General features: G+C 44.7%; 1 protein-coding gene across 4 annotated transcripts in view; it reads right to left on the bottom strand.

Moving 5' to 3' along the window:
- LNX1 (ligand of numb-protein X 1) overlaps positions 1–25,422 on the bottom strand; it is a 179,135-nt gene that overhangs the window by 24,192 nt on the left and 129,521 nt on the right. For all 4 annotated transcript variants that reach the window (XM_059161205.1, XM_059161212.1, XM_059161222.1 and 1 more), the window contains 4 exons: positions 13,094–13,335; positions 12,432–12,584; positions 7,087–7,289; positions 4,399–4,770 (listed from right to left, as the gene is read on the bottom strand). In XM_059161205.1, the coding sequence (XP_059017188.1) occupies positions 4,399–4,770; positions 7,087–7,289; positions 12,432–12,584; positions 13,094–13,335 (970 nt within the window). The remainder of the gene's footprint in view (positions 1–4,398; positions 4,771–7,086; positions 7,290–12,431; positions 12,585–13,093; positions 13,336–25,422) is intronic.

Below are 25,422 nucleotides of genomic sequence, written 5' to 3'. Positions count from 1 at the left end.
GCCCAGAAGGACATGTTGTCTGGGAATTTCTTTCTAAGGCAAGTATGATTCATGGAGGAGATACATGAAGGCCAGGCAGCCAAGGATTGGTTGGTAACTTGAGTCTCCACGTTTGAAGGGTATTAAGTTTAATTCCCCCAGCCTGGTGTATGTTTCAAGTATCACATAAATAAAATCCGCTCTTGAGATTGCTTAACTGGATTTTCCCAGAACTCTACTTTTTCCACTCCTTTTCCAACAAGCTTTGCCCAAGCCTTTAAAAGAATTTTTTTTCCCTTTTCCCCTGCTTCTAAAGCACGTTGGCTTTGTTTAATAAGCAGAAGACTCTTAGGAAGTCTTGCTGTTAGGCAAGATTTTACTTCATAAATTTACTTTCTCAGGGACGAAATTTTCCCTCTTCTGTTATTAATCTACAAAAGAAGAATGCCACATGTAGTCAAAATTTTTCCAAATGGCATGAGTAAGGGAGTTTTTCTTGTGCTTATTGTGAAGTAGTTGGCAGATAAGCTCTAGAACGTGAGCTGCTCAGACTGACCTACAGAGGGAGTTGACAAACACAACATGAGAAAGAAAACTGATGATGGCCTAAAAGTCTAGTTCCAAAGTGGGGGTGTAGGGGGTAGGGGGGACAATCATGCTTACAGTTAAGTTTGCTCATGATGAGAAAAAGGATTTTGTTCCGCGGCTTCATGTTTCCATAAACGTTGTCTATTTTCTTTTCTCACCGTTGACACACACAGGCTAAAATCATCTGCTAAATGCCAACTTCACGGCATCTGAGATCAGGGACAGGAATATATTCTAAGCTCCACAAGGCTAAGAACCGTGTCAGTCTCGTTTACCTGTGTACTGCACGCCTGTCGGCACCTAAAAGGTGCTCAACCAGTAAGAACTGAACAAATTTGAGAGGAAAAGATGTAGAAATTCCATCTTGGGGACAAATGGCGTGTGAAAGTAGAACTGGTGTTTGTTCTTTGGTAAATGGTGTGATGAAAAATCCCTAAGAGATGGAATTCATGTATAAATGCTATCTTTTATATATTGACATTTTTTTTTTTTTTAAAGATTTTTATTTATTTATTTAACAGAGAGAAATCACAAGTAGATGGAGAGGCAGGCAGAGAGAGAGAGAGAGGGAAGCAGGCTCCCTGCTGAGCAGAGAGCCCGATGCGGGGCTCGATCCCAGGACCCTGAGATCAGACCTGAGCCGAAGGCAGCGGCTTAACCCACCGAGCCACCCAGGCGTCCCTATATATTGACATTTTTATAACTTGACTCAATGTATTCGTTCAGCAAATATTTATCGAGTGTCCATTCTTGCCAGGCATTTCTCTAAGTGCTTGAGACACAATACTCTACTGTATTATTCCATACTAGGCCAACTGGAAATAAAGTAATTAGTTGGGAGGAAAAAATAAAGCAGATTAAATAAAAGATAGAGAGCTGGGGGTGGTGAGAGAAGCTATTTTAAGTGGCATTGTCAGTGAAAGCCTCTCTGAGGTGAGAACTGAGGAGACCGGAAGGAAGCATGGCAGTGAGAAAGACATTTGGAACACTCTTCCAGTCAGAAGGATGTGAGAACATCAGCCTTGAGGTGAAAAAGGTCTTGTAATTCTTGAGAAGCAGTAGCAAGAAGGCGACGTGACTGAGCATGGGAAGGCAAGGGTAGGAATACTAGAAATCCTCTACTTTGCTTAAGAAATCAAGCTAGACACGGATTGCATGGAGCACTGGGTGTGGTGCAAAAACAATGAATTCGGTTACGCTGAAAATAAATTTTAAAAATTTAAAAAACAAACAAACAAACAAACAAACAAAAAAGAAATCAAGCTTGAAAGGTAACTAAAGTCCAAATTACATATGGCTCTGAAGGCTACTATTAAGATTTGGAAATTTTACTCTGAGTGTCTTAGGAAGCATCAGGGAGCTGAACAGAAGAGCAACACAATGGGACTGACTTGGCAAATGGCTGTCTAACTGCCCTGCAGAGCGCAGAGGTAGAGAATCAGGGTAGAGGCCAGGAGGCCAGCTGGGAGGTCGCCCACAGAGCCCCAGGGCCGTCGGTAGCATGGCTGAGGGAGGCCGTGGAGGTAGTGAGAAATGGATTACAATGAGAGTATATTGAAGAGAGTAAGAAATTTGGCCCAAATCACTGGGCAAATGGTGCCATTTCAAGAGACTGGAAAAGGCTGAGGAAAGAACAGGTTTGACAAGGAGGAAGCAGAAGTCAAGGATTTGGTTTTAGACATTAAATTTGAGATGCCTTTTAAAGATTATTTATTTATTTGACAGACAGAGATCACAAGTAGGCCAAGAGGCAGGCAGAGAGAGAGGAGGAAGCAGGCTCCCGGCTGAGCAGAGAGCCCGATGTGGGGCTCGATCCCAGGACCCTGAGATCATGACCTGAGCCGTAACCCACTGAGCCACCCAGGCGCCCTGAGATGCCTTTTAAATATCCACGTGGAGATACCAAGTCAGCAGTTGGTCATGTCGGTGTGTAGCTCAGAGAAGAAGTTGAAGCTGGGCATAAGGACTTGGAAATAAACTGCACGAACTCCGGAGGGGAAGTGCCTACTGTAACTCTGACCCTTTTTTCCACCTGCTCTACAGACTATGGCCTCAGGGCCCGTTACTCAGTTAAACATCCACCACATTCAGAACCCCTTGAAAGCAGGACACCACCAACGGCCACAGCTCAGGGGCAAGATACCACATGTGCTTCCTATCCTGGGAGACAGAGGAAGTAGGGTAAGTCCCCTTGTACTCTTTACGTCAGGCTGTCCACCTGTAAAAGGACAGGATCACACACTACTAGGTTCTCCCTGAAGAAGAGGGAGAAGATACCGCACACGTGACAGTGAAGAGTTGCCCACACCTGGAAGAACCCCATGGCTGGAACCCAGGGCAGGGAGACTTGCCTGCGCTTAGGTGATCAGGTTCTAGAAAGCAGGCTCTGTGTTCTGATTATCGTCCTCTGTGGAACTTGGTACAATTTCAGTCAACCACCGCTGACTTGCTGTCTCCTCTTGAAGCATGAACACTTGAGTCACTGAGAGCAAGCTGATGCAACTTGCCAGGTAATTCTCAAATGCTTTGTGAGATTAGGCCTCAAATCTGACCCCTCTCCTATCAGCTCTCTGCCACTTTGAGAGAGATCTAGAAATATGTGACTCCCTTGGTCTTGAGGACACCGCACGGCCTTGAGGATAAAGTCTGAACTTAGCATGGCTCATAAAACTCCATAGGATCTGGTCCCTCCCAATCTGGCTTTGTCTATGGCTGCTTTTTCTTAATATACACCAGGCTCCAGGTGTTAATGCTTTCCCTAACCAGCTTTCAGGGAAATGTTCTTTTGTGGTGTGTCCCCTTAAAATGGCCCTCCCAGCCTTGTCTACCTAGGGAACTTCTACTGATTCCTCAAAGTCCCAGTCAAGATCTTCTCTGTAAAGACTTCCTAAGCCCATGCAAGCAAAAATGTCTCCTTCATTTGAAACAACACTGTACTTAATTTCTCCATTAGAATGCTAACACACCATATGGCAATTACTTACAGAAAGTACATCCCCTGTACTAGATTGTGGGCTCCTTTGAGAGAAGAGCTGAGAGGCCATCATCTCTGTGTTCTCTATACCCGACACATGGTGAGGTGAGCAGCAGAAACTTAATACATCTTGGCTAAATGAAGTGAATAACAAAGACTGTCCTTGTAAGAATAAAGATGGCAGCTCACTGAGCCCCAGAAAAACATGGTGATCCAGCCAAAGGCAACAAGATACATGCTAAGGCTTGATGATTCTATGCCAGTCAGGAATGTGAATTAATATGAACCAATGTCAGGCTATTGGGAACATAATTTGTATCCCTCTCTTTTTAGGGGCCTTATCCTAGATTCATATTTGAGTTCCCATGGGCTTTCTGAGGAGGCTGAACTCAGCCATGGAGATGCCGCTTAGCCTTAGCCAATCCCATAGTGGTCTCTGTCCCCAGGATTCCTGGAAGGTAGAGGGCACAGCTTCTTATGGGAGTTAGTACATCTGGATGTCTAGGATATGTCCAGAATGCATCTGAATGACCCCTGGGTCTGCAAATAACAACTGGGTATAGGCATGACACAGCCCTGCAGATCTTAAGTGATCTTAACGTGGTCAGGTTGCATCATATAACCCTGAGGGTCTAGAGGCCGTCAGATTGCATGGCAACATTTAGGGAATGTCCACGACCTTGAGACACATCATTTGCTGGAGTAATGCTCTTACCTGCTCCTTCAATTTTGGCTCCCGGAAGGGAAGCCACCGCATGTCATACATGGTAGTAACAGGGCCGGTAGGTCAGGGTAACGAGCATCCCACTCACGCCCGCAGTTTCTAGCCAACATCTTGGCAATGACCCGGAACTCACCTGGATCAGCTGAGCTGCGCTTTCTGGGCTGCCGTACCGAAGGTCGTGTCCGTTGATGGCTAACACGCGATCGTTCTCCTCCAGCTGACCGTGTCGGTCTGCCACACCACCGTTCAACACGTTGAAGATGAACACCCCAGGCTCATCCACCCTGCGCACCAGTTTTATTCCAAGCTGCTCCTCGGGGCTGCTTTTGTTGAGAATCACCTGGAAACTGTCATTGCGGGGCCTGTAGGCGTCCAGCGCCTGTCCGCCGCTCCTGCTCTGGAACTTCTGCTCCCGCAGCACAGTGAGGCGCAGCACCTGGCACGGCTGCCGCAGGAGGCGCAGCGCGTAGTTGTGAGGTACGTTGCTGATGTCCATCCCGTTGACCTGGGTGGGGCGGGGGGTGGGGGGCGCCGGAAGCTAGAGCCAATCAGCCAGCTCCGCCCGCCACAACCCTTCCCAGAAGGTTCAAGCCCACAGCATCAGCAGCACTCTTCCTTAAACACTGCTCTGGTCTGTCACCTCCTCTGTCCCCATCTCCAGGTAACCCCACCTCCCGACAGGCCTTCTAGCCCCGCTTTCCTTTGGTTACCCGCACTGCCCGCGCAGTTCTCCCCGCAGATGGCGTCTCTCTTCAACCTGTCCCTGCATAGGCTCCCAGATTTATTTCCACAGTCCTAGCCCCCACTCCTGGTGCTTGCCAAAATCAGTGTTCAGCAGAAGGGGGGTGGGGGTGGGGGTGGGCGGGGAGTAGAAAAAAGGAAGAAAAGGTAGGAAAAGGCAAAAGAAGAAAATGTCCCATTTAAGTTCACATGATTGCATTAAACAGCTGTTGAGATTAAGATGAGCTGACAGCATCCTTCCAATAGTCCCCAGATGAGTTTTACTCCCCGGGTCATCCATCCCGCAATTTCCAGGGCCCAGTACAGCGTGCGCACACGTGCATGTGCGCACGCGTGCACGTATGTGGTTTTTTCAAGGCAATTGCTGCCTCTGACGTCTTTTGCCCATGGTCTCAACAAAGGGAAAAAAATTTTTTTGCATATTTTCAAACAAACTGGTGTGAATGAGTTTCTAGGCTCTCTGACTGCAAGGCTGGATCCCTTTAGCCTACTTAAAGGTCCTCAAGCTCAGCCCGCTCATTTGTGCCTCATTAATTATCGGCGGAGCTGATGCCGCAGGGGGCTTTCTGGTTTTCATTACCCAGCCGGGAGGCTTACAGACCCTAGTGACAGTCACTGCTTTGCAAGAAAGCGATTTCACAGCAACACCATACTCTGCGCAGGGTCGAAGGACAGGGGCTCCATAGAGGAGAGACAATCTGCTTGGATTTCTATGGTTGGGTAGGATTTCTTGTACCTGTACTTGCAGCCAATTGCTAAATGCGGCTCAGGGTGAAATTTAAAGAGGTCTTCCTGCAGCCCACCATCCTGGGCTTCTGCCACCTGCCAAGGAAGGATGGAGGCTCTCGTGCACAGAGCAGCTGACCGCCCTTGTCCACACCCAGGGGAGCTCACAGCCCCGTTCTGCTCTGTCACTGATCCTTGTGTCTGGTTTCTCCCATTGCACCCAGGCCTGGAGAAGGCCAGGGGTGTTTGCTAGACTGTCCTAGTAGCCCTTTGTCTGCAAGGGCCACTTGAAGGCCCAAACAATCAAAATGGCTTATTATGCAACCCTCCCGAGCAGGACAGCTCCTTCCCTCTGGAGGGGAAGCCACGCAGAGTGTCACTGAGGCCGCCGTGGATGCTCTCTGGAGCTCAACAGGCCCTGCCTTATACTCCACCTCGGAGGCCAGTGGGAGTTTCAGGATGGTTAGGACAACTGCTTTAAATTCTTTCTCCTCTTATTCCAAAAAAAAAAAAAGAAGAAGAAGAATTTCTTTGTCAGAGAAAGAGCACATGATGCGTCAGGAGCCGGCCCCTCAACCACTCAGAAGGAACGGGATGAAGCTCTCCTCTGGGCATTAGACAGAGAACGTAGGGCCAGGGAGGGATTTCTTGCCACACTCGTCACATGTCTGACTTCTGTCTGATCAACAATTCTCCATTCTTCTTTTCTCTGCTCCTCAAAATTCTGCCCCAATGTCCTTCTTGGCACCCAAGCCTCAGAGGACAGAAATGCCCAAGGCGTGCTGTTCCACCAACCCGCCTGCCCCGTTACGTCCGTGGCTTGGTGGGAAGAACTTGGGATGACTTTTTGGTTTCTCTCACGGAGGGCCCTTAAGCCACTGGACGTTTACTCTGGAGGGGTGTATGAATTGGGCTGACTAGGTAAAATACAGAATGTTCCATTAATCTGTTCTAAAAACAGCATAAGAAGATCTATGCTCTGGTTTTCTATTATTTTACGTTATTGTTACTTAAAGTAGGAGGAGGGGGTAGAAAGAAGGAGAGAGAGAGAGAAGCAGGAGGAGGAGAGAGGAGGGCAGGCGGGAGCTGGACGGGAGGGCAGAGAAAATGATACCAAGACAGAGATACTCTTCTACACAAAGAGGGAGAGACCGGAAGACCAAGACAGACAGAAAGGGGGCAAAGACCTATCTCAATTAAATCACAAGTCTCTGACGAAGAGTCCTCCCGCCGTAGTAACTATGGAAAGGAACCGCTTCACATTTATTTAGCATTTCCTCCATCCATCCACTGACTGGCTCTGAAGAGGTTTTTATTAAGCCCGTTTTCGTGACCCCACAGCGACGGCGTCTACCTTCAGGATGATGTCCCCTGGCAGTAGCCGTCCATCCCTGGCAATCACTCCGTCACGGTAAATGTGCTGGATAATGATGTGGACCAGCGGGGTTTCGCTGCCTCCCACAAGTCTAATGGAGAGGCTTTCGTTAGGATCCACTCGATTGATCTTGACGCTAGTAATTTCACCATCTGGAATCAGGTGATACAACCTTGGAAAGACTAAAATGGACAAAGACAGTGTTTATTTAAGACACCCGCCCAATGGACATTTCCAGCCATTCTTCTCCTTGCCAAGCTTTGACTTCAGCCAAACTAAACTATTCATCGTTCCGCGTACATGTTTTCCATTTTCCTGCCTCTGTGCCAGCATCAGTTTCTCTGCCTGGAATGTTTTTCATTCTAGGCCTAGACCCAATTTTTCCTTCAAGACTTGCATGAAATGATCCCTTTCAATTAAACTCTACCCTGATTCCTCTCTCTCCCTGCTCTGTCTAAACATCTCAATCCCCACCCCCACCCCGCCCACTGCCAAAGCTTCCATTGCTCCCAGCACTGAGCCTTCTGTTATCATCCACGTTCACTTCTGGACTCTGAGATCTTTGAAGACATCATTTCTGACTGTCCTGTGGCTGTGTGCACAGACCACAAGTGTCAGGTCAGCCCAAGCCTCCTGAGGGTAGAGCAGTGAAGGAGAACGAAGGGTCGTTATGGAAGAGACTACAGTTTCAGCACCTACTTATCGAGAACAAAACCGAACAAACCTGCCCTTCTACCTTCTCAGGCCATTTTGAAGATTTCTCCCTGGAAGTCCCTGCTTTTTCAGGCTTAGGGAATTCCCAGGCCTCTCTCCCAGACACTGTTGTCAATAAAGGGAAGTCACACAGCCTGCTTGGTGACCAAGGAGAGGTGGTAGCTTCCAGAAGCTTCTCCCGGATCTGGCCGCATTGCTAACTTCAGAGCTCACAGGAGATCCGGGGGTCTAGGTGGGTGTCTCAGACTTTACCTTTTAACTGGAGACTCTTCTTTGCACATGAACTCTTTCACGGGTCCCTTCCCCACCAGCCCCCACCCTACCCCTGTGCCCACATGCAGAAGAGCTTTCTCAGTTGTGCAGTTTGATAGCGACAGGGACTGTTGAGTGGCTTTCTGTTACATGCGAGGTGCTTTGAGCTTAGAGTGGGGAAGGGACAGGATTGGCTGGGTTGCAAAGTAAGACTGCTCTCAGGGCCACTCACAGCCTGGGACTCCAGGTGACCTGCCATCCTGTCACCTTCGCTGGGTTTCTCTGAAACCAGGGATTCACAAAAGTCCCACAGGGGACTTGCCCTAGTCACCTATAAGCCAGCAATGCCGGCTGGAGCCATCCTCTGCCTCCGTCTGAGTAGAAGTGTGCAGAAGGGACGCCAGGACAGGCCAGGCAAGCTACACCTAGTTGGGTGGGAACAGCAGCTCCCGCCCTCTCGCTTGCTTGAGTGTGGATGTGGAGGGCGGAGATGCTTTCGTCTCCTGTAGCTGCTGACAGCTGCCTTTGCCCTAAGATTCTCTCTTCATTAAGTCATCTGGGAAGAGGAAAACTGCAGGTCTGGCTCTGCCTAACGCGCTCTGTTTTCAAAACCCATGACCTTAGTCCATTTTCCCTAATGAACTATGAGTTCATTAAGAACGGCTCAACTCTCCAGGAACAATACAGAAAGAATTAAAATTACTTCAAAGTATTGCAGAACATGATAAACAAAGCAATTTAGCAGCCAGAGGAAGCCCGAGCCCTTGCAAATGTGGGTCCTTAACCTCCACTGGGATGTAATTTAACGTAAGCGATTGGCTTTGCTGTGAGGCTGTGGGCAGCTGCCTTAATCTGTCAGTTCCTGGTGCGAACAGCAGTTGGGTGACTGAGTTCAATTAATGTTTAAACTACTTTGATTGCATTAAGTAGGCCTTACCATAAGCATTTGTTGGAACAGGTCCCATGACTGGGAATGGTGACTTTAAAAAAAAAATCACTTTGAACAAAGAAAGATTTAGATATAATCAAAGCTGCTGGTTCTTGCTCCCCTCCCTCTGCCTGTCTACCCCCTCCCCCACCAACAGATTGACAATAACCATCCTCCCAAACCAAAGCTACTCAGGGCATTTGATTTGACAGTCTGAAAGGCCACACCCAGTTGCACTGGTATGCAATGTTAACTAGAACCACACCAAAGAGACCGTAGTGACCTTGAAGAGTTAAATTTTGGGGGTGCTTTGGGGGCTCTGTCAGTTGGGCAGCCCACTTTTGGTTTGGGTTGTAGTTGTGATCTCGCGGTTGTGGGATGGAGCCCTGAGGCAGGCTCTGTGCTCAGGGAGTCTCCTTGGGATTCTCTTTCCTCCTCTCCCTCTTCCTCCAGTGCAACACACACACACACACACACACACACACACACACACACACACAATCTCTCTCTCTCTCAGATAAATAAATAAATCTAAAAAACTTTTTTTTTCAGCTGCCAAACTTGCACTGGTCTGGAATAAAACAGAGTTGTTCAATATTGTGTCCTCACCGAAGGACTAAGGATAAGATCTTATTTACTGAGTGTTTGTTATGTGCCAGGCATTGAGCTAGCCACTTGCATGTGTATTTTTGGGGTTTAGTTCTTAAAACAACCCTATGAAGTAGATTCTTATTATCCCTGCTTCTTAGAGGACAGAATGTTGGAGCTCAGAGAAGTTAAGTAACCTGGCCAGGGTCACACAGCCAATCAACAGTGGAGCCTCTTTATCCTTGTAAAGAGGATATCCATCCTTGTAAAAAGGATGGATAAACTATGCCATGGGAGTTCATGGGACCAACCAGAGGCCGCTGAAGTAATGAGACTTGGCCATTTTTGAAAGCTTCGTTGCCTCACAAATCCTGAAAAGACCATCATGACCAGCCTTGCCAGGTCTTAACACCTCATCCCATTCTGGAGTCACAGCTTCCTGGAGCATCTGGAGAAATCCATTCCCTCCCACTCTAAGCCACCTGCACACCTAACACAGCGGCCATCTTTCTGGAACATAGCATGGATCCTGCAGTAACACTCTGCAAAACCCTGAGTGAAGACTCCCAGATGCCGTCCAGGACCCTTCTAATCTAGCTTTAGCCTCATCTCCCATTACTTTCTAACAGAGTCAAGATCCCAGTGCCCCCCCAGGTCCTAAGCCGCCCCACAGACACGGGTTACACTTCCTGCTGGGAAGTGATGCTCCTTTCCCTGGGGCTGCCACTGCCATTTATTTATAGCTCAGTCTTCATGGTATTTTATTTTCCTTTAGTCATGAATGAGCCTCTTGAAGCCAGGAACTGGATTTGATCATCTTTATATAAAATTATAAAGCCTAGGCCAGTAATTTCCACACAGTCATCTCTTACTAAAAAGGTTTCTGGAAGAAACAGGCAAATAAATCTTATGCGGGCAAAAGCAAGCTTTACATGGAGAATTCAGGACCCTTTCATGAGAGGAAGGACTGGCAGAAAGGAAGTTGTAATCCCATGTTCACGGCACATTTAGGGAACAACTGTATCTACCAGATATGATGCTCCACCTTGAGGATACAGACTCACAAAAGAACCTCTGCTCTTACAGAGGCAGTGACAGTGAAAAGTGACACCTGCTATACTAAAGATGCAGGGGCTTCGAGAGCACAAAGGTAAGAGGACTGAGGGAGTCAGGGAGGGCTTCTAGGAGGAGGCCAAACCTATGTGGCTCCTGGAAGGAGGAATGAGAATGGTGGCTGAAGGGGTGTGGGAGTGAAAGCTGAACAACAGCCTGGAAGGGAGAGAGACAGAGAGACAGTATTCACAGGACTGTAATGAGCTCAGAGTGGTGAGGGCATGTAGTGTGTGTATGCATGAGCAGGGAAGAGCAGTGACAAGTAAGCAAGGGGGATTTTCAAGGACTGCTCATGGAGTCTCTGAAGGCATGATAAAGACAGTGGTTTGGGATCTACCTCTCAAACCCCTAGGGGGGGAGGGCGCTTAACCCAGTGGTTACCAGAGTGGGCTCTGGAGCTGGAAAACCTGAGCTAAAGTCCTAGGTCTGTCATTTTCTAGCTAGATGACTTTGGCCAAGTTACTCTCTGAGTCCCCTTTCTTCAGCTATAAAATGAGAATCATCGTCATCCCTATCCCTTAGCATTGTGACATCTAAATGGCTTAGGACAAAAACTACCTGGAACACAAGAAAGCTCCATTTTTTTTAAAGCTATTGTTACTGCTCTGAAGTTCTAACATAAGATAAGAAGATGCAGATGTAGTGAAAAGAAGGGGTCTGTGTACCCCAATGTTCATAGCGGCAATGTCCACAGTTGCCAATTGTGGAAAGAGCTGAGATGCCCTTCAACAGATGAATGGAATATATACACAATGGAATATTACACAGCCATCAGAAAGGATGAATATCCAACTTTTGCATCAACATGGATGGGACTGGAAGAGATTATGCTGAGTGAAATAAGTCAAGCAGAGAGAGTCAATTATCATATGGTTTCACTTACTTGTGGAGCATAAGGAACAACATGGAGGACATTAGGAGAAGGAAAGTGGAAGTGGGGGGGGACTGGAGCAAGAGATGAAGCATGAGAGTCTGTGGACTCTGAGGGTTTTGGAGGGGAGGGGCATGGGGGGATGGATGATCCTGGTGGTGGGTATTAAGGAGGGCATGGATTGCATGGAGCACTGATGTTATACATAAACAATGAATCATGGAACACTACATGAAAAACTAGCAATGTACTGTATGGTGACTAACATAACAGAATTTTTAAAAACGGTATTTCCCAGCTGCATTTATAAACACATAAGATCTAAGATCCAACAGAGCCCAGGTTTTAGAGCCACATTACTGGAATTCAAAGTCAGGCAAGGTAATTTGGGGCAAAGCTAAGTAATCTCCCTGGGCCTCGATGTTCTTGTCTGTAAAAGAGGGGTAATAATAGTAGCCATACGTTCATTGTGAGCATTAAATAAGTTAATGCATGAGAAGCACACTCAGAACCATACATTATGCATAGTCGTACGAAGAAAGAAATACTTACATAGCATTTACTGCATGCCAGCCATGTTCTAAACACTTTTCACTTAATTATTATTATCTCTTACTGTGTTAAGCTAACACCTGAAAGTAAGGGCTCCAAAACCTATTTGCTCAACCTCTGTGGAAAGAGAACAATAATTTCTGCCTTTAGTTACTTGTGTAACGAGTAGGCTGATCAAGGTAAAAAATATTTTATGCCCTTGTGAAGAGAGGTGTCTCAGAAAGTGGATGGTGGTCTGGTTGTCATCGCTCCTGAGGTCATCCTGGAAGCCCAGCTCATGTCCATACTCATGGGGAGGTCGCCTACCTTCAGGGGCAGTGGTGTCTTCAGAATCTTCTCTGCCCTGGTCAGCTTGGTTGGCAACAGCACTCCCACTCTTAGTCCTTCGAAGAACACTCAAGGCTCGGTTTATTTTTTTAAAAGACCTGCTTCTGATAGTTGATCGCTCAAAGGGCCGTGCTGAGGACAAGAGAGAAGGAAGAAATAGTAGATGCACATTCACAGAAATCCTCTGTATGTGCATGTCTGGTCAGATAAATACAATAACACAGGAGTAGTGATTACTTCTTGGAGATAGGATGATGAGATTTGCTTCTCTGTTCTGTCTCCATTTTCTACAATGAAATATATATGGTTTAAAAACTTGCTTTTCTTTCTTGCTGGGCTGGACTGAAGGTAGCAGCACTTTTCTTGAGCAGCATGGATGGGAAGGTGCTGACACTATGGGGTGGTGAATCATCAGACCCAACTTGGCCCCATCCACCAAGTTCGATTACACATTTTTAATGATCTGAGGTACTTGTGGTTTCATTTCACTTTGTACAATTGGATATTGGATGGCTGCCGAAACTACCAGAATGATTTCCCCTTTAAAAAAAAATTTTCTAGAACTTTCTACAGTAAATATTCCACAGAGGGCAATCTCAAGGCAAGAAGCCCATTCCCAGACAACCACCTACTTGACTCACCCCTCATTCGGTTGCTCCGGCCAGAGTCCAGTGGGATGTCTGCTGGCTGACCATCCTCCGTTGTGGACACATAGGCAGGGTTGTCTAAGCCAGGCTCATTGGTCACCAAGGAGACGGTGGCAGCTTCAGAGACTTCTGGGGAGAGCGCTGTTGATGTGAGGCTCACACAGCCGTCTGGGCAGCCATCTTGAGAGCGCCTCTTCTTATCTTTGGTCAGGCCATAGTGGGAAGCACCTTTACAGCTGTTAAAACAAACAAACAAACAAACAAACAAACAAAAAACAACAGTGGGAGGTCAGAAAAGGCTTTGGCTTTGCTCATTGTTCAGCCCAGCTTCTTCAAGTACTCATGCTTGCTGCACTGGGAACGGGATTGTTTGCTCCAAGTCCCGCCCTCCCCCTATTCCATGTAGGTGCTCAACATACACTCACTAACTAAATGATTTAGTGATTCGGGGAAACAATTAAAAAACAATGCTTTCTGCATTCTCTTAAAGCGCTCTCTCCACTGGCCTCTGGCATGCAAATTTATACAGTCCTCGTGGTGTCTATAAGATTAGAGCTTGAGACAGGCAGTTCTCAACTGTTTGGACTTGGTAACTCCCTCTTGTTGGTGTTTATTTTGACCACAAGAGCCCTTAGTAACACTCAGTCCTTTCTTTTGGGTTTGGTTCCCAAAGCACTGAATATAGATACAAAGCTCCTCCCAGATTCCATATTTAACTGTCTGTGGAGACAGAACCGCCATGACCACAAAGGCACACGGGCTACCTAGTGTCGGCATTCTCTAGAGGCAAGCTTGCTGGCTTCCATGCTTCACCTCTGGGCTGCCGGCTGGAACCAGGGGCCCGGGACTCCTGTGCACTGAAGTCCCATTCATTGTCATGTCTTCTAACATTGGGAAAGTAAAACTACATTCATGGTCTATAAAAAGAAAACCATAATTTTTAAATAACCATTCACTCTCCATGTTCAGGAGCAGATCCAAGGGCCAAGAGGCCAAGGTATAAGCTGATCTAGGTCCATATTTTGCTGTGACTGTCTATGTGTCACTGAGAGAGTCATTTCAGCTCTTAGGTAGGGTTTTGGTCAGAAGGTGGTGAAGAGTTGATGATCTCGTACTGCAGCAAGCAGCTGCGGATGGCCCCAGCAGCACCCACAGTTGTTGTGAAGGCAGAAATCATGGGGGTGAGCCCCTTTAACAAATGGCCATTTGCTTATAATGGATAATAATTATTTTTATCAATTCATTATAGAAAATCTTATGTGGTTCAGCTATTTTAAATAACCCTCTGAACGTCTATTTAGAGAGATGCTTCACATTCTTGAAAGTAAAAGGAATCCAACAGCCATCCACAGTTGATATGCACCCAATTTACATGGTCTGTAGAAACCCAGAGCTGGTGGGCAGGATGGTTTATTGTCTGGATCAGATTCCTCACTCTGATTGGCCTGTGTAGTCTGGGACTAATTTTGTTAACCTGGTTAAACTTTCTAACCTACACATACAATTGGGCCTGCTGTGAGTTCAGGTGGATATTAAGTCAGGATTTTTAGTACCCTGCCAGAGATACAGTAAGTCAACAGGAGACTGTAGATACTTCTATTTCTGGGATGCTGGTTTGTTCACACTCTTAACATCTCTGAGATGAGAATGCATGGGTGGTGGAGGGAGTCAGGCAGCTTCTACTGTCAAGCTGCCATCATGATGCAGATGGCATTATCTGGGCAGGACAAACACAGTCACTGGGGCCATCTTGTAACTTCCATTGAGTTGTGTCCATTCTTGATACTATGCCATGGAATTTCATTGCCGTTCAATGTCTTAGAAAAAGGTTTACATTATGATTCAGCACTGGAGTGAAAAGTTACTGTATATATTAAAAGCCTCAAAAACAGAGGAGGGGGATGTAAGTTTGAGGTTGATGAAGCGAATATTCATTGTTAGGAGGAGGACAGCAATTCCATATTTTCTTGCAAAGAGACGAGCAAATGCTTTATTTGCTTAGAAAGGAAGATGCTCCCAAGGAGATAAAAAGCAGTGTTATATTTCATTACTGAGATCATTGGACTGGACTGGACTATTTCATGCCAAACAATACAACTAGAGGGCAGGAGAGGTCACCAAATTTGTCTGAATGGATTTCAAATCCGTAGGAGTCTGATGCGACCAGTCCACACACTTCAGGGAAATCTTTAAAGGTGTTTTGGAATAATGTAACCAGTGGCAATATTTAAAATGGTTGGCACATAAAATATGTGTTGTATGATCAATGGCATCTTAGATTTGATGAGATGTGGTTTTAATATTAGTAGAAAAGGACTTTGATTATACAACCCTATACACTTAGCTTATAGAAGATGAAAACTGGCCTCCCGTTGTTAATGCTAGTCTTTCCCTCACTGAAAGAATTCAAGCTGCTGGCTTGAATTGGTAAGGGTTTACTGTTCTGATTAGCTACTTTGGCTTGAAATTGTTCTGCTTAAAAATAGCGAAGTGGTTGATATGGGAAACTAAAAAATTGGAAGAACCGCTGTGTGATGGAAAAAATAAAAGCCAGCATGCGTTTGAACAGCTCCAAAGTCATAAATACATGAGTGGAACACTTCCACACAAGCCAGCAATATTTGGTTAGCAACGCATGGGAAGGAAGTTCCTGGACTATTTAGTTGGACTGGAAACAGGCTTTCTTTTCTTGGGGAAGCAATGCCCTTGACCATGTGCCCTGCCAGAGCAGGAAATGAATTTTCCAGTTGGACAAATGGCTGGTAAGGGCACAAGCCATAGCTTCCTGGGAGGATATAGCATATCTCGGTGGAACGAAGGGACATCTTATTTGCTGCCGTATCTATGTGGAGGATTAAGGTATTTAAAATACCAGACTCTGAAGACCATGCCATTAAGAAACCATTGTTGATCCAAGTTCTTGGGGTTCCAGAGTCACTTTTTTTGTTGTTGTTTGTTTTTTGTGTTTTTTTTTTGGTTTTTGTCTAGGAAAGGAAAAACCTTATAAAGTGGTTAAGTAACCTTCCCTTTGGCCTTTTATCATACCTATCCTTACAACGGCCAGGGGGTACAGAAGCTAGATTTAAACATTCAGAATCGTACGCCTTATATAAAACAATGTTCTGCTAAAGCAACTCATAATTGTGTGATGTTGCCTGCTCCAGTTTCTTGGCTTAGCTTGAATCCAAGGCACGGAATGATCTATGAAGGTAGCAGCTTGTACTCACTAATTATCTCTTTTGTGGTGACTAATACTGAGGCCTCTTGATTTATAAGCACAAAAGAGGGGAGGAGTGGGGAAGAGCTGATTAGCATTGGCCAGTACAGGAACATACAGTGAACCCTGGGCTGTGTTCAAAGCAAGCAGGATTTATTCTCCCTTTTAGTTATCCCTAGCACTAAGTACTCTCAGGTGGTGATGGCCATGAACTTGAATGACGAACACAAGGAACATAAAAAACCCATTTTTCAACCAAACTATGCACTTTGGTATACCATCTGTTCAACAAAGCAACTCTGAAAATGAATTTTTTTTTTGTAATAATAGTGTTGGGATCCTGAGCTCCTCTATCAAGGTTAGCAGAAACAAATCAGTCTTAATATAGAAGTGGACAACGGATGTGCCATGGCATTTTTGTCCTCTCTTTTTTTTTTTGTAAGGGAATGGGGAGCAAGAAGAGAAAATGAACCCCTTTCTTGCAAAAATTCCTGAGTCGATGAGTTTGCTACTAACAGAGTTGAGCTGAAGCATGATAGACCCCAACATAATTCACAGAGGCTCTGATGAGGTGTCCGGCTGAATTCAGCCAACCAGGAAGCATGAGCTGTATTGCAGTGGAGGGCTCCCTTTTGACAGTGACCTTAACCACTTCGGATAGAAGAGTATACATTGTCTGTAAGAAAGAGCCTCAATACCTCATCATAATAGTCTGGCTAACCACACAACCTCCCTTTGATCTAACTTCCCTCACATTCTTTCTCTCTTTGTTCACTTCTGAACTAGGTAAACATCAAGTCTGTCCTTCATACTGAGTTCATTATTTGCCTCGTCTGATCCTACTTTAAACCAAGTCTTAGAAGCTCAGATGCTAGTGAAGTGAGGAAGCGAGGATGAGGAGGCCAGGTGGGGACCATGGTGAGGTGAGCTGCTCCATTTCAAGGCCCAGCAGCTGCTACAGGCCTTCACTGGTCCTTGTCTCCAGAAGACCAGCCCAAGAGCAATTAGGTAAGAAAAAGAAATCAAATGCATCCAGACTGGACAGGAAGAAGTACACTTGTCACTATTTGCAAATGACACGATATTACAGAAAGCCCTAAAGATCCCACCAAAAGACTGTTAGAACCAATCAATGAATTCAGTAAGGTTGCAGGATATAAAATCAATATACAAAGATCTGTTGTGTTTCTATATACTAACAATCTCTGATAATTAAGAAAGCAATTCCACTTATAATTGCATCAAAAGAAATAAAATACCTTAGAATAAATTTAACCAAAGAGGTGAAAGATCTGTACACTGAAAACTGGAAGACATTGACAAAATAAATTAGAGATGGTACAAATAAACGGAAAGATATCCTGTGCTCATGGATTAGAAGAACTGGTATTATTGAAGAGTCCATAGTGCCTACAGCAATTCAGATTCAAGGCAATCTCTATCAAACTTCCAATGTTATTTTTCACAGAAATAGAATAACCTAAAATTTGTATGAAACCATAAGAGACTTCCAATAGCCAAAGTGATCTTGAGAAAGAACCAAGCTATAGGCATTGTCTCATTTCAAACTATTTTACAAAGCCATAGAAATCAAAACATTATAGTCTTGGCATAAAAACAGGCATATGGGTTTATGGAACAGAATAGAGTCCAGAAATAAACCCATACATATATGATCAATCAATTTATGACAAAAGTGGCAAGAATATGCAATAGGACAAGGGCAGTCTTCAATAAATGGTGCAATAAACCGGACATCCACATGCAAAAGAATGAACTTCGAGCACTGTTTCCCACCATATCCAAAAATTAGCTGAAAATGGATTAAAGACCTGCAACCCTACAACTCCTAGAAGAAAATACAAGCAGTAAGCTCCTTGCCATCAATGTTGGTGATCACTTTTTGGACCTGACACTGAAAGCAAAGACAAGAAAGGCAAAAATCAACACGTGGGGGTCACATGAAACTAACATGCTTCTGTCCAGCACCATCACTGAAATGAAAAGGCAGACTACAAAGCGGAAGAAAATATTTACAAATCATATATCTGATAAAGGGTTCATATCCAAAATACACAAAGAATTCATATAATAGCAGAAACAATCAGATTGAAAATAGGCATATATGGATGACCAAGAGGTCCATGAAACTATGCTCAACATCTCTAACTGTCAGGGAAGTGCAAATGAAAACCACAGTGAGATATCCTTGAGATATCACCAGTTAGAATGGCTGTTACTGAAGACAGTATTGGTGAAGATATGGGAAAAACGGAACCCCTGTGTGCTGCTCGTGGGAACATAAATTGATGCAGCCACTCTGGGAAACAGTATGGAGGTTCCTCAAAAAAAAACCTAAAAACAGAAATACCATGTGACCCCACAGTTCATGTCTAGGTCTTTATCTGAACAAAACAAAAACACCAATTCCAAAAAACATCTGCTCCCCATGTTTACTGGCCCATTATTTACACAAGCCAAGAAATGGAAGCAATTTAAGTGTCCATCAATAAAGGAATGGATAAAGAAAATGTGCTATCTACAAGATAAAATATTATTGAGCCATAAAAAAGAAGGAAATCTTGCCATTTGTGACAACGTGGGTGGACCTTGAGAGCATTGGGCTAAGTCAGAAAAAGACGAATTCCATCTGATCTCATTATGTGTGGAATCCAAAATCCTAGTAGCAAAAACAAGACAAAAAGTCCCAGGCTGATAGGAACACATTGGGGGTTGCCAGAGAGAATATGGGGGTAGATACAATGGGTAAAGGAGATCAAAAAGTTACAAACATCAGTTATAAAATTAAAAAGTCATAGGGATATAATAATGTATAGCATGGTGACTATAGCTAATAATACTGTATTGCATAGTTGAACATTGGTAGGATGGGGGAGGAAGACAAACCATAAGGGACTCTTAATTTCAGGAAACAAACTGAGGGTTGCTGGAGAGGAGGAGCGTGGGAGGGATGGGGTGGCTGGGTGATGGACACTGGGGAGGGTATGTGCTATGGTGAGTGCTGTGAATTGCGTAAGACTGATGAATCACAGGCCTGTACTCCTGAAGCAAACAATACATTATATATTTTAAAATTTTTTTTAAAAATAAAGGGGGGAAAAACCCAAGACTTCAAAAAAAGAAAAAAAAAGTTGGTAGGAAAGTAAACCTTAAAATTTCTCCCCAATATAAAAATTTGTAACTATGCAATCGATGATGTTAACTAGACTTCCTGTGCTGATCATTTTACAATATCAAATCATTATGTTGTGTACCTGAAACTAATCGTTGATATAGTTATATGTCAGATAAACCTCAAGAAAAAAAAAAACACACTAGTGTCACTGGAATGAAAACTTTATAAGCTGAAATCTAGTTTCTAATATGCAGCCTCTTGATTTTTAAAAGTTAACAACAGATTCAACATTTTAAAACCCATGGCATGGGCCAAAAAAACACATCTGTGAGCCCGATCTATCTCAAGGGATAACAATTTCTACCTGTGGGAATTGAAACAAACCAACCAACCCTGCCAATGTGAGTAGGTCTGATCCATTTCTCTCTTCTCAGTCCCCTTTGAGGCAATGGTACCCTTCTTTTACTCTTTCCCCAATCTCCTTCTGTCCCCATTTGAGTGAGGGTGTGTGCATTCATGCATGGGGAGATGGCTCCAAAAGGGGGTTCTCTTTTATGATCTACCCCAGCCCTGTCTTTTTATAAGTACAAAAATAATGTAATAAAGTTCAATATTCATTAAAATACTTGGTTTTTCATTTAATACAGACTTAAGGAATGCTTCCTGAGAAAGACTACACAGTAAAGTGGGGAAAGGACAGGCTTTCAAGTCTAAAACATCTGGGTAGGAATCCTAAATCCTAAATCCTAAATTTTCAACTTGAGAATATCTATAAAACATCCACAGCTAACCACATCTTTAATGTTGAAAGGTGCATGCTTTTTCACTGAAGTCAGGAACAAGACAAAGATATCCTTTCTCACTGTTCCTTTTCAGTATTGCACTAGAGGGTTTTTTTTTTTTTTTTTAAGATTTTTATTTATTTGTTAGAGAGAGAGAGAGATACAGAGCGCAAGCACAGGCAGACAGAGTGGCAGGCTAGAGGCAGAGGGAGAAGCAGGCTCCCTGCCGAGCAAGGAGCCCGATGTGGGACTCGATCCCAGGACGCTGGGATCATGACCTGAGCCGAAGGCAGCCACTTAACCAACTGAGCCACCCAGGCGTCCCGCACTAGAGGTTCTTACCAGGGCACTTTGGCAAGAAAAAGTAGTAAACAGAATATGACTGGAAAGGGAGAACTAACTCTTTCTATTCACAGAAAACATGACTGTCTATGACCTATTTGAATGTCAATTTCCATTTGTTCTTTGCAAGTAGTCAGACATGCAATCGATTTTTTTTTTTTAAGTTAACCTTGTGTCCTGCAACCTTGTTAAATGTACTCATAAGTTCTACTCGCATTTTAATATTTTATTTGGGATTTTCTACCCAGCCCTATTTCTGATCAAAGAAGTCAGAGCAGGAGCCTGAATTCTCAGCTGTTTGTCTTTCACTGCTAAGAGAGCTAATTACTTGCCCTAAGCTATTACATAATGAGAAAGGGAGCCATTCAACCCTAATGGATGTATTTGCTCTTTCAGGCAAAGAGAATCAAGATCGGGGGTTCTGGAGGGGGTGAGTTTCTTTGCCAATGGCTGGCTGTTAGGCTTCAGCTACTCCACTGAACAGAAAGAATCACTCAAACTTCGCTCATGGACCTTGGGGCCCGGCCAGGGGACTGCTGCAAGAGACAAGGTCACCATGAGATAGCAACAGGCTCTCATTTGTGTCCTTGGATGAGGCAACAGGGGGACAGGCCATTGAGATTCTCAGGAACCTATAGTGCTTCAGGCTCCGAGAGAGCTTTATCAAGGAGCTGGTGACCCCACAGACTGAGACTGGTTCTCAGACGTGTGTGTCCCCATCCCATCCATCCTAACCTCCCAACACAATTTACCTAAAAATTTCCTGTAGAAATATTGGGAAATATAAGTTATCTGTTTACCAGATACTCCCAATTCCTCGAACTGACATTTCAGACTTTGCCCTATCTGTATGGATCGTGGGCTCCACACAGGGTCTGGCAACCCAGAAGGGGGTTGGAAAGAACACCTCTATTACCTATCGACCTACCATGTACTGTGTTATGCTCTGCATATGTGGTCTTCTTGAACCATCCCAATTGTCCTGAAATAGTCACAACGTCACCTTCACTTCACGGATGAGGATGTGGGGAAAGAAAGCCTTGTCTGTGTTCACAGAGTAGAGCTGGGATTGGAATCCAGACTGTGGGGGTCCATGCTTTCTTCCTTCCCATGGCCTGGCCTCCCGCCCGGAACTTTCCTGCACTGCAGGCTCATAGATCAACCTGCTTCCTTCATATCTTCACTTCCACATTTCATAGGCACCTTGAACTTAACATATCCAAACACCCTAAGCTTCCCTGCCAAACCAGCTCTTCCCACATCTTCCCAGCTTTATTGAACAGCCCCTTACATCCTTCCTGTTGTTCAGGCCAGAAACCTCAGAGTCATCCCCAATTCCTTTCTTTCTCTCACCACTCCAAATACAATCAAGAAGATATATCCAGACTCCAACTACTTCTCATCACTTCCACGGCCACCATCCTGGTCCGGGCGACCATCATCAATGCCTGGATTATCACAATAGCTTCCAAAGAGGCTTCCTTGCTTTTACACTTGTCTCCCTTCCCCATCCATTCTCCATAGAGCTTACGGTACTCACAGTGGCTCACTAGGTCCTGTGTCCTTGGTCCCATTACTTCTGCCTTCATCCCCACCCCTCACTCATGTACCTCCTGCTGGTTCTTACAGGGGCCAGCATATCCCTGCTTTGGGGGGCTTTGCAGTCTGCTGTTGCCCCGTCTAGAACACTCATTCTGGGTTTCCATGGGGTCTGCTCCCTCATCTTCAGGTCTGTGATTAAAATCCACCTTCCCTGACCACCTTACTCAAAGCAACTTTTTGTCCCCCTGGCATATCTTATCCCCACTCCCTCTGTTCTGCTTATTTTTTCTCTACAGCACGCAAGCTCCAAAGGGAGGCTGGGAAGAGTCTGGTTTCATACTTTAGCCAAGAGACCAAACTGGGAAATGTGATCATTCTAGGAGCATGATGACTTCCTCGTTGGGGCTCATATTGGTGCTGCGGGAAGTCAGCTTGCAGATTCCCATATCATTCCCTGCCTACCTTCAAGGCACATTAGTTCTGCCCCAGCCAATCCGTTAGCTCTGGGCAAGTCTTGCTCCAGGGTCTATAAAGGGACAATGTCTTACTTACCCCGTGCCTCTGAGAGGGTGTGAACAGCATGTACCTTTGCTAGGGGAGGCATTCAGTCAACATTTGTTGAGTTGAACTAAGACAGTCACCCTTCTGGTGTTCACTTTATTGAAATTACCAAACACGGAATGGACAGATTCAACCCCATGGTTCCGGCAACGTAATTATGATTGTGATAGGATGCCAGTCTCCTTTCTTACCCTCAGCAAGCTCATGATGTTTCTTCTAATTTCCCTCACTCCAACTCTAGAGGAGAAAAATGAGATAGAAGAGGGAAGACCTTTTTTGATTCCTTCTCCTCTTTGCACATACTTCCCTAGTAACTCATTTTTTAAATCCCTCCTTGATACCCAACAGGATTTTATTTGATCTGGGTTCCAAAACTAGTATACACATGGTAAAACTAAGTAATAGTTACCATACATCTTCTTTTGATGGATTATGTTGGTAGAGCAGGGCAAGTAACCTTAAAATACTTGGTTTTTCATTTAATACAGACTTATGGAATGCTTCCTGAGAAAGACTTTTACACAGTAAAGTGGGAAAAGCACAGGCTTTCAAGTCTAAAACATCTGGGTAGGAATCCTAAGTCTGCCACCTTCCCCGCTCTGTGACTTTGAACAAATTCCTTAATCCCTGAGGAATTATATCGGAATTTATATCGGGAAATGAGCCTCATTTCCCGATATAAAATGGGCACAAGAATGTTTACCCAAAGGTTTAAAAATTCATGCAAAGTGCTTAACAGCACCTGGAATATAGGAGTGATGAGCAGTAATTAGCGTAGTGGTTGTATAACAGGCATGATGTTAGACACTATGGAGGCAAAGAAAGAAACCACCCTAAGCAGTGAATGCACTCAAGGAGATGAACATGAAAACCAAGAACCACCAGGCCACATTATCTGAAAGAGGAGACACGAGCCAAGTGTTGAGAGATCAGAGGAAGGGGCTGCTCGCTCTGCTTGGAGGTAACCAGAGGAGGCCTCCCAGAGGACAGGACACTGGAGCTGAGTCTAGAAAAATGAAGGACGTTGGTCTGGCAGTCTAGATATGAATGTTAGATTCGATGATCCCAGGGATTCAAGTCCATGGCAGGTACCAGCATTATTGGGCTCAGTCCTGATAATGGAATTGGGATGGACTTGTCCCAAGTGACATTGATGCGGTGGGGAAAAAAAAAAGAAAAAGCCCTGAAGTAAGACCAAAGAGGACAGATGCTGGGATAAACCCAAGACACCTGACTACCAGTGGCTAATCCACTTCTGAGGTTCAGCAGGATTGAGCCATGCCCGTGGGGGCAGGAGATAATTGGGCACTGAGAAATCAGATGCTGACACTGGAGAGAACAGGAGGGAGCCGGAGGGATGCAGTGGAGAGTGGAAGGTTCAAGTTCCCCTCAGAGACTCTGATTGTCCATCTAAAATGGACCTCCTCTCTCACGGGCTCCTGATTTCCCTTCCTGGCCCTTCACGTCTTTGGAAATTAATTTGTATGTTTACTTGCTTCCCTTGCAAATACGTGTCTCCCCCCAAAAAGAACATAGCTTCCATGTGATTAAAAGTCCAGCTTGTCTTGCTCACGGTGACATTCTTTTTTTTTTTTAAGATTTTTTATTTTTATTTATTTGAAAGAGAAAGATCACAAGTAGGCAGAGAGGAAGGCAGAGAGAGAGAGAGGAGGAAGCAGGCTCCCTGCTGAGCAGAGAGCCCGATGCGGGACTCGATCCCAGGACCCTGAGATCATGACCCGAGCCGAAGGCAGCGGCTTAACCCACTGAGCCACCCAGGCGCCCTCACGGTGACATTCTTAACGCTGTGCTGACAGCACTCATGCACGTGAGTACATCGGCAGCCTGAGAGATTTGGGAAACACTTCTTTCTCTTATTCCTTTTACTAAATGCTTTCTGTTTATACTTTTAATCGTGCTGTCTTCTTCTGATGGATTTTATTGAGGTATAATTGATATATGACATTGTTAGTTTCAGGTAGACAGTGTGATCTGATATTTGTATATATTACAAAATGATCAAAGTAAGTCTACTTAACGCCCGTCACCTACACACAGTGATGTTTTCCTTGTATGAGAACTTTTAAGAGTTACTCTGAGCAACTTGCAAATATGACATACAGTGTTATTAACTGTAGTACCATGCTGTGCGTTCATCTCCATGGTTTATTATATAACTGGACATGTGTACCTTTTTATGCCCTTCACCCATTTCACACACTCATCCCCCTCCTGACAACCATCAGTCCATTTTCTGTATCTAAGAACTCTCTCTCTCTCTTTTTTTTAAGATTTATTTATTTATTTGACAGACAGAGATCACAAATAGGCAGAGAGGCAGGCAGAGAGAGAAGAGAAAGCAGGCTTTCTGCTGAGCAGAGATCCTGATGTGGGGCTCCATCCCAGGACCCTGGGATCATGACCTGAGCTGAAGGCAGAGGCTTTAACCCACGGAGCCACCCAAGCGCCCTAAGGAACTCTTTTTTTCCTTTTTTTTAAATACTCCACATTTAAATGAGATCATATGGTATTTGTCTTTAACTGACTTCACTTAGCATAATGCCCTGTGCTGTGTTTTTCCTTGCTCCTTTTATTAGATGCTTTATGTTTATACTTTTAATTGTGCTGGCCCAGATGTGTTTTATTTGTTGCAGGCTGCCTGGATTCTTTTTTTCGAAGAAGGCAGGCTATATATTTTAAATACATGATGACTAGTATTTCATGATCCTTTTAATGCACAGCA

This window comes from Mustela lutreola, chromosome 1 (genome assembly GCF_030435805.1).
Source record: "Mustela lutreola isolate mMusLut2 chromosome 1, mMusLut2.pri, whole genome shotgun sequence".
Lineage (NCBI taxonomy): Eukaryota > Metazoa > Chordata > Mammalia > Carnivora > Mustelidae > Mustela > Mustela lutreola.
This window is presented reverse-complemented; position numbering and strand designations above follow the sequence as displayed.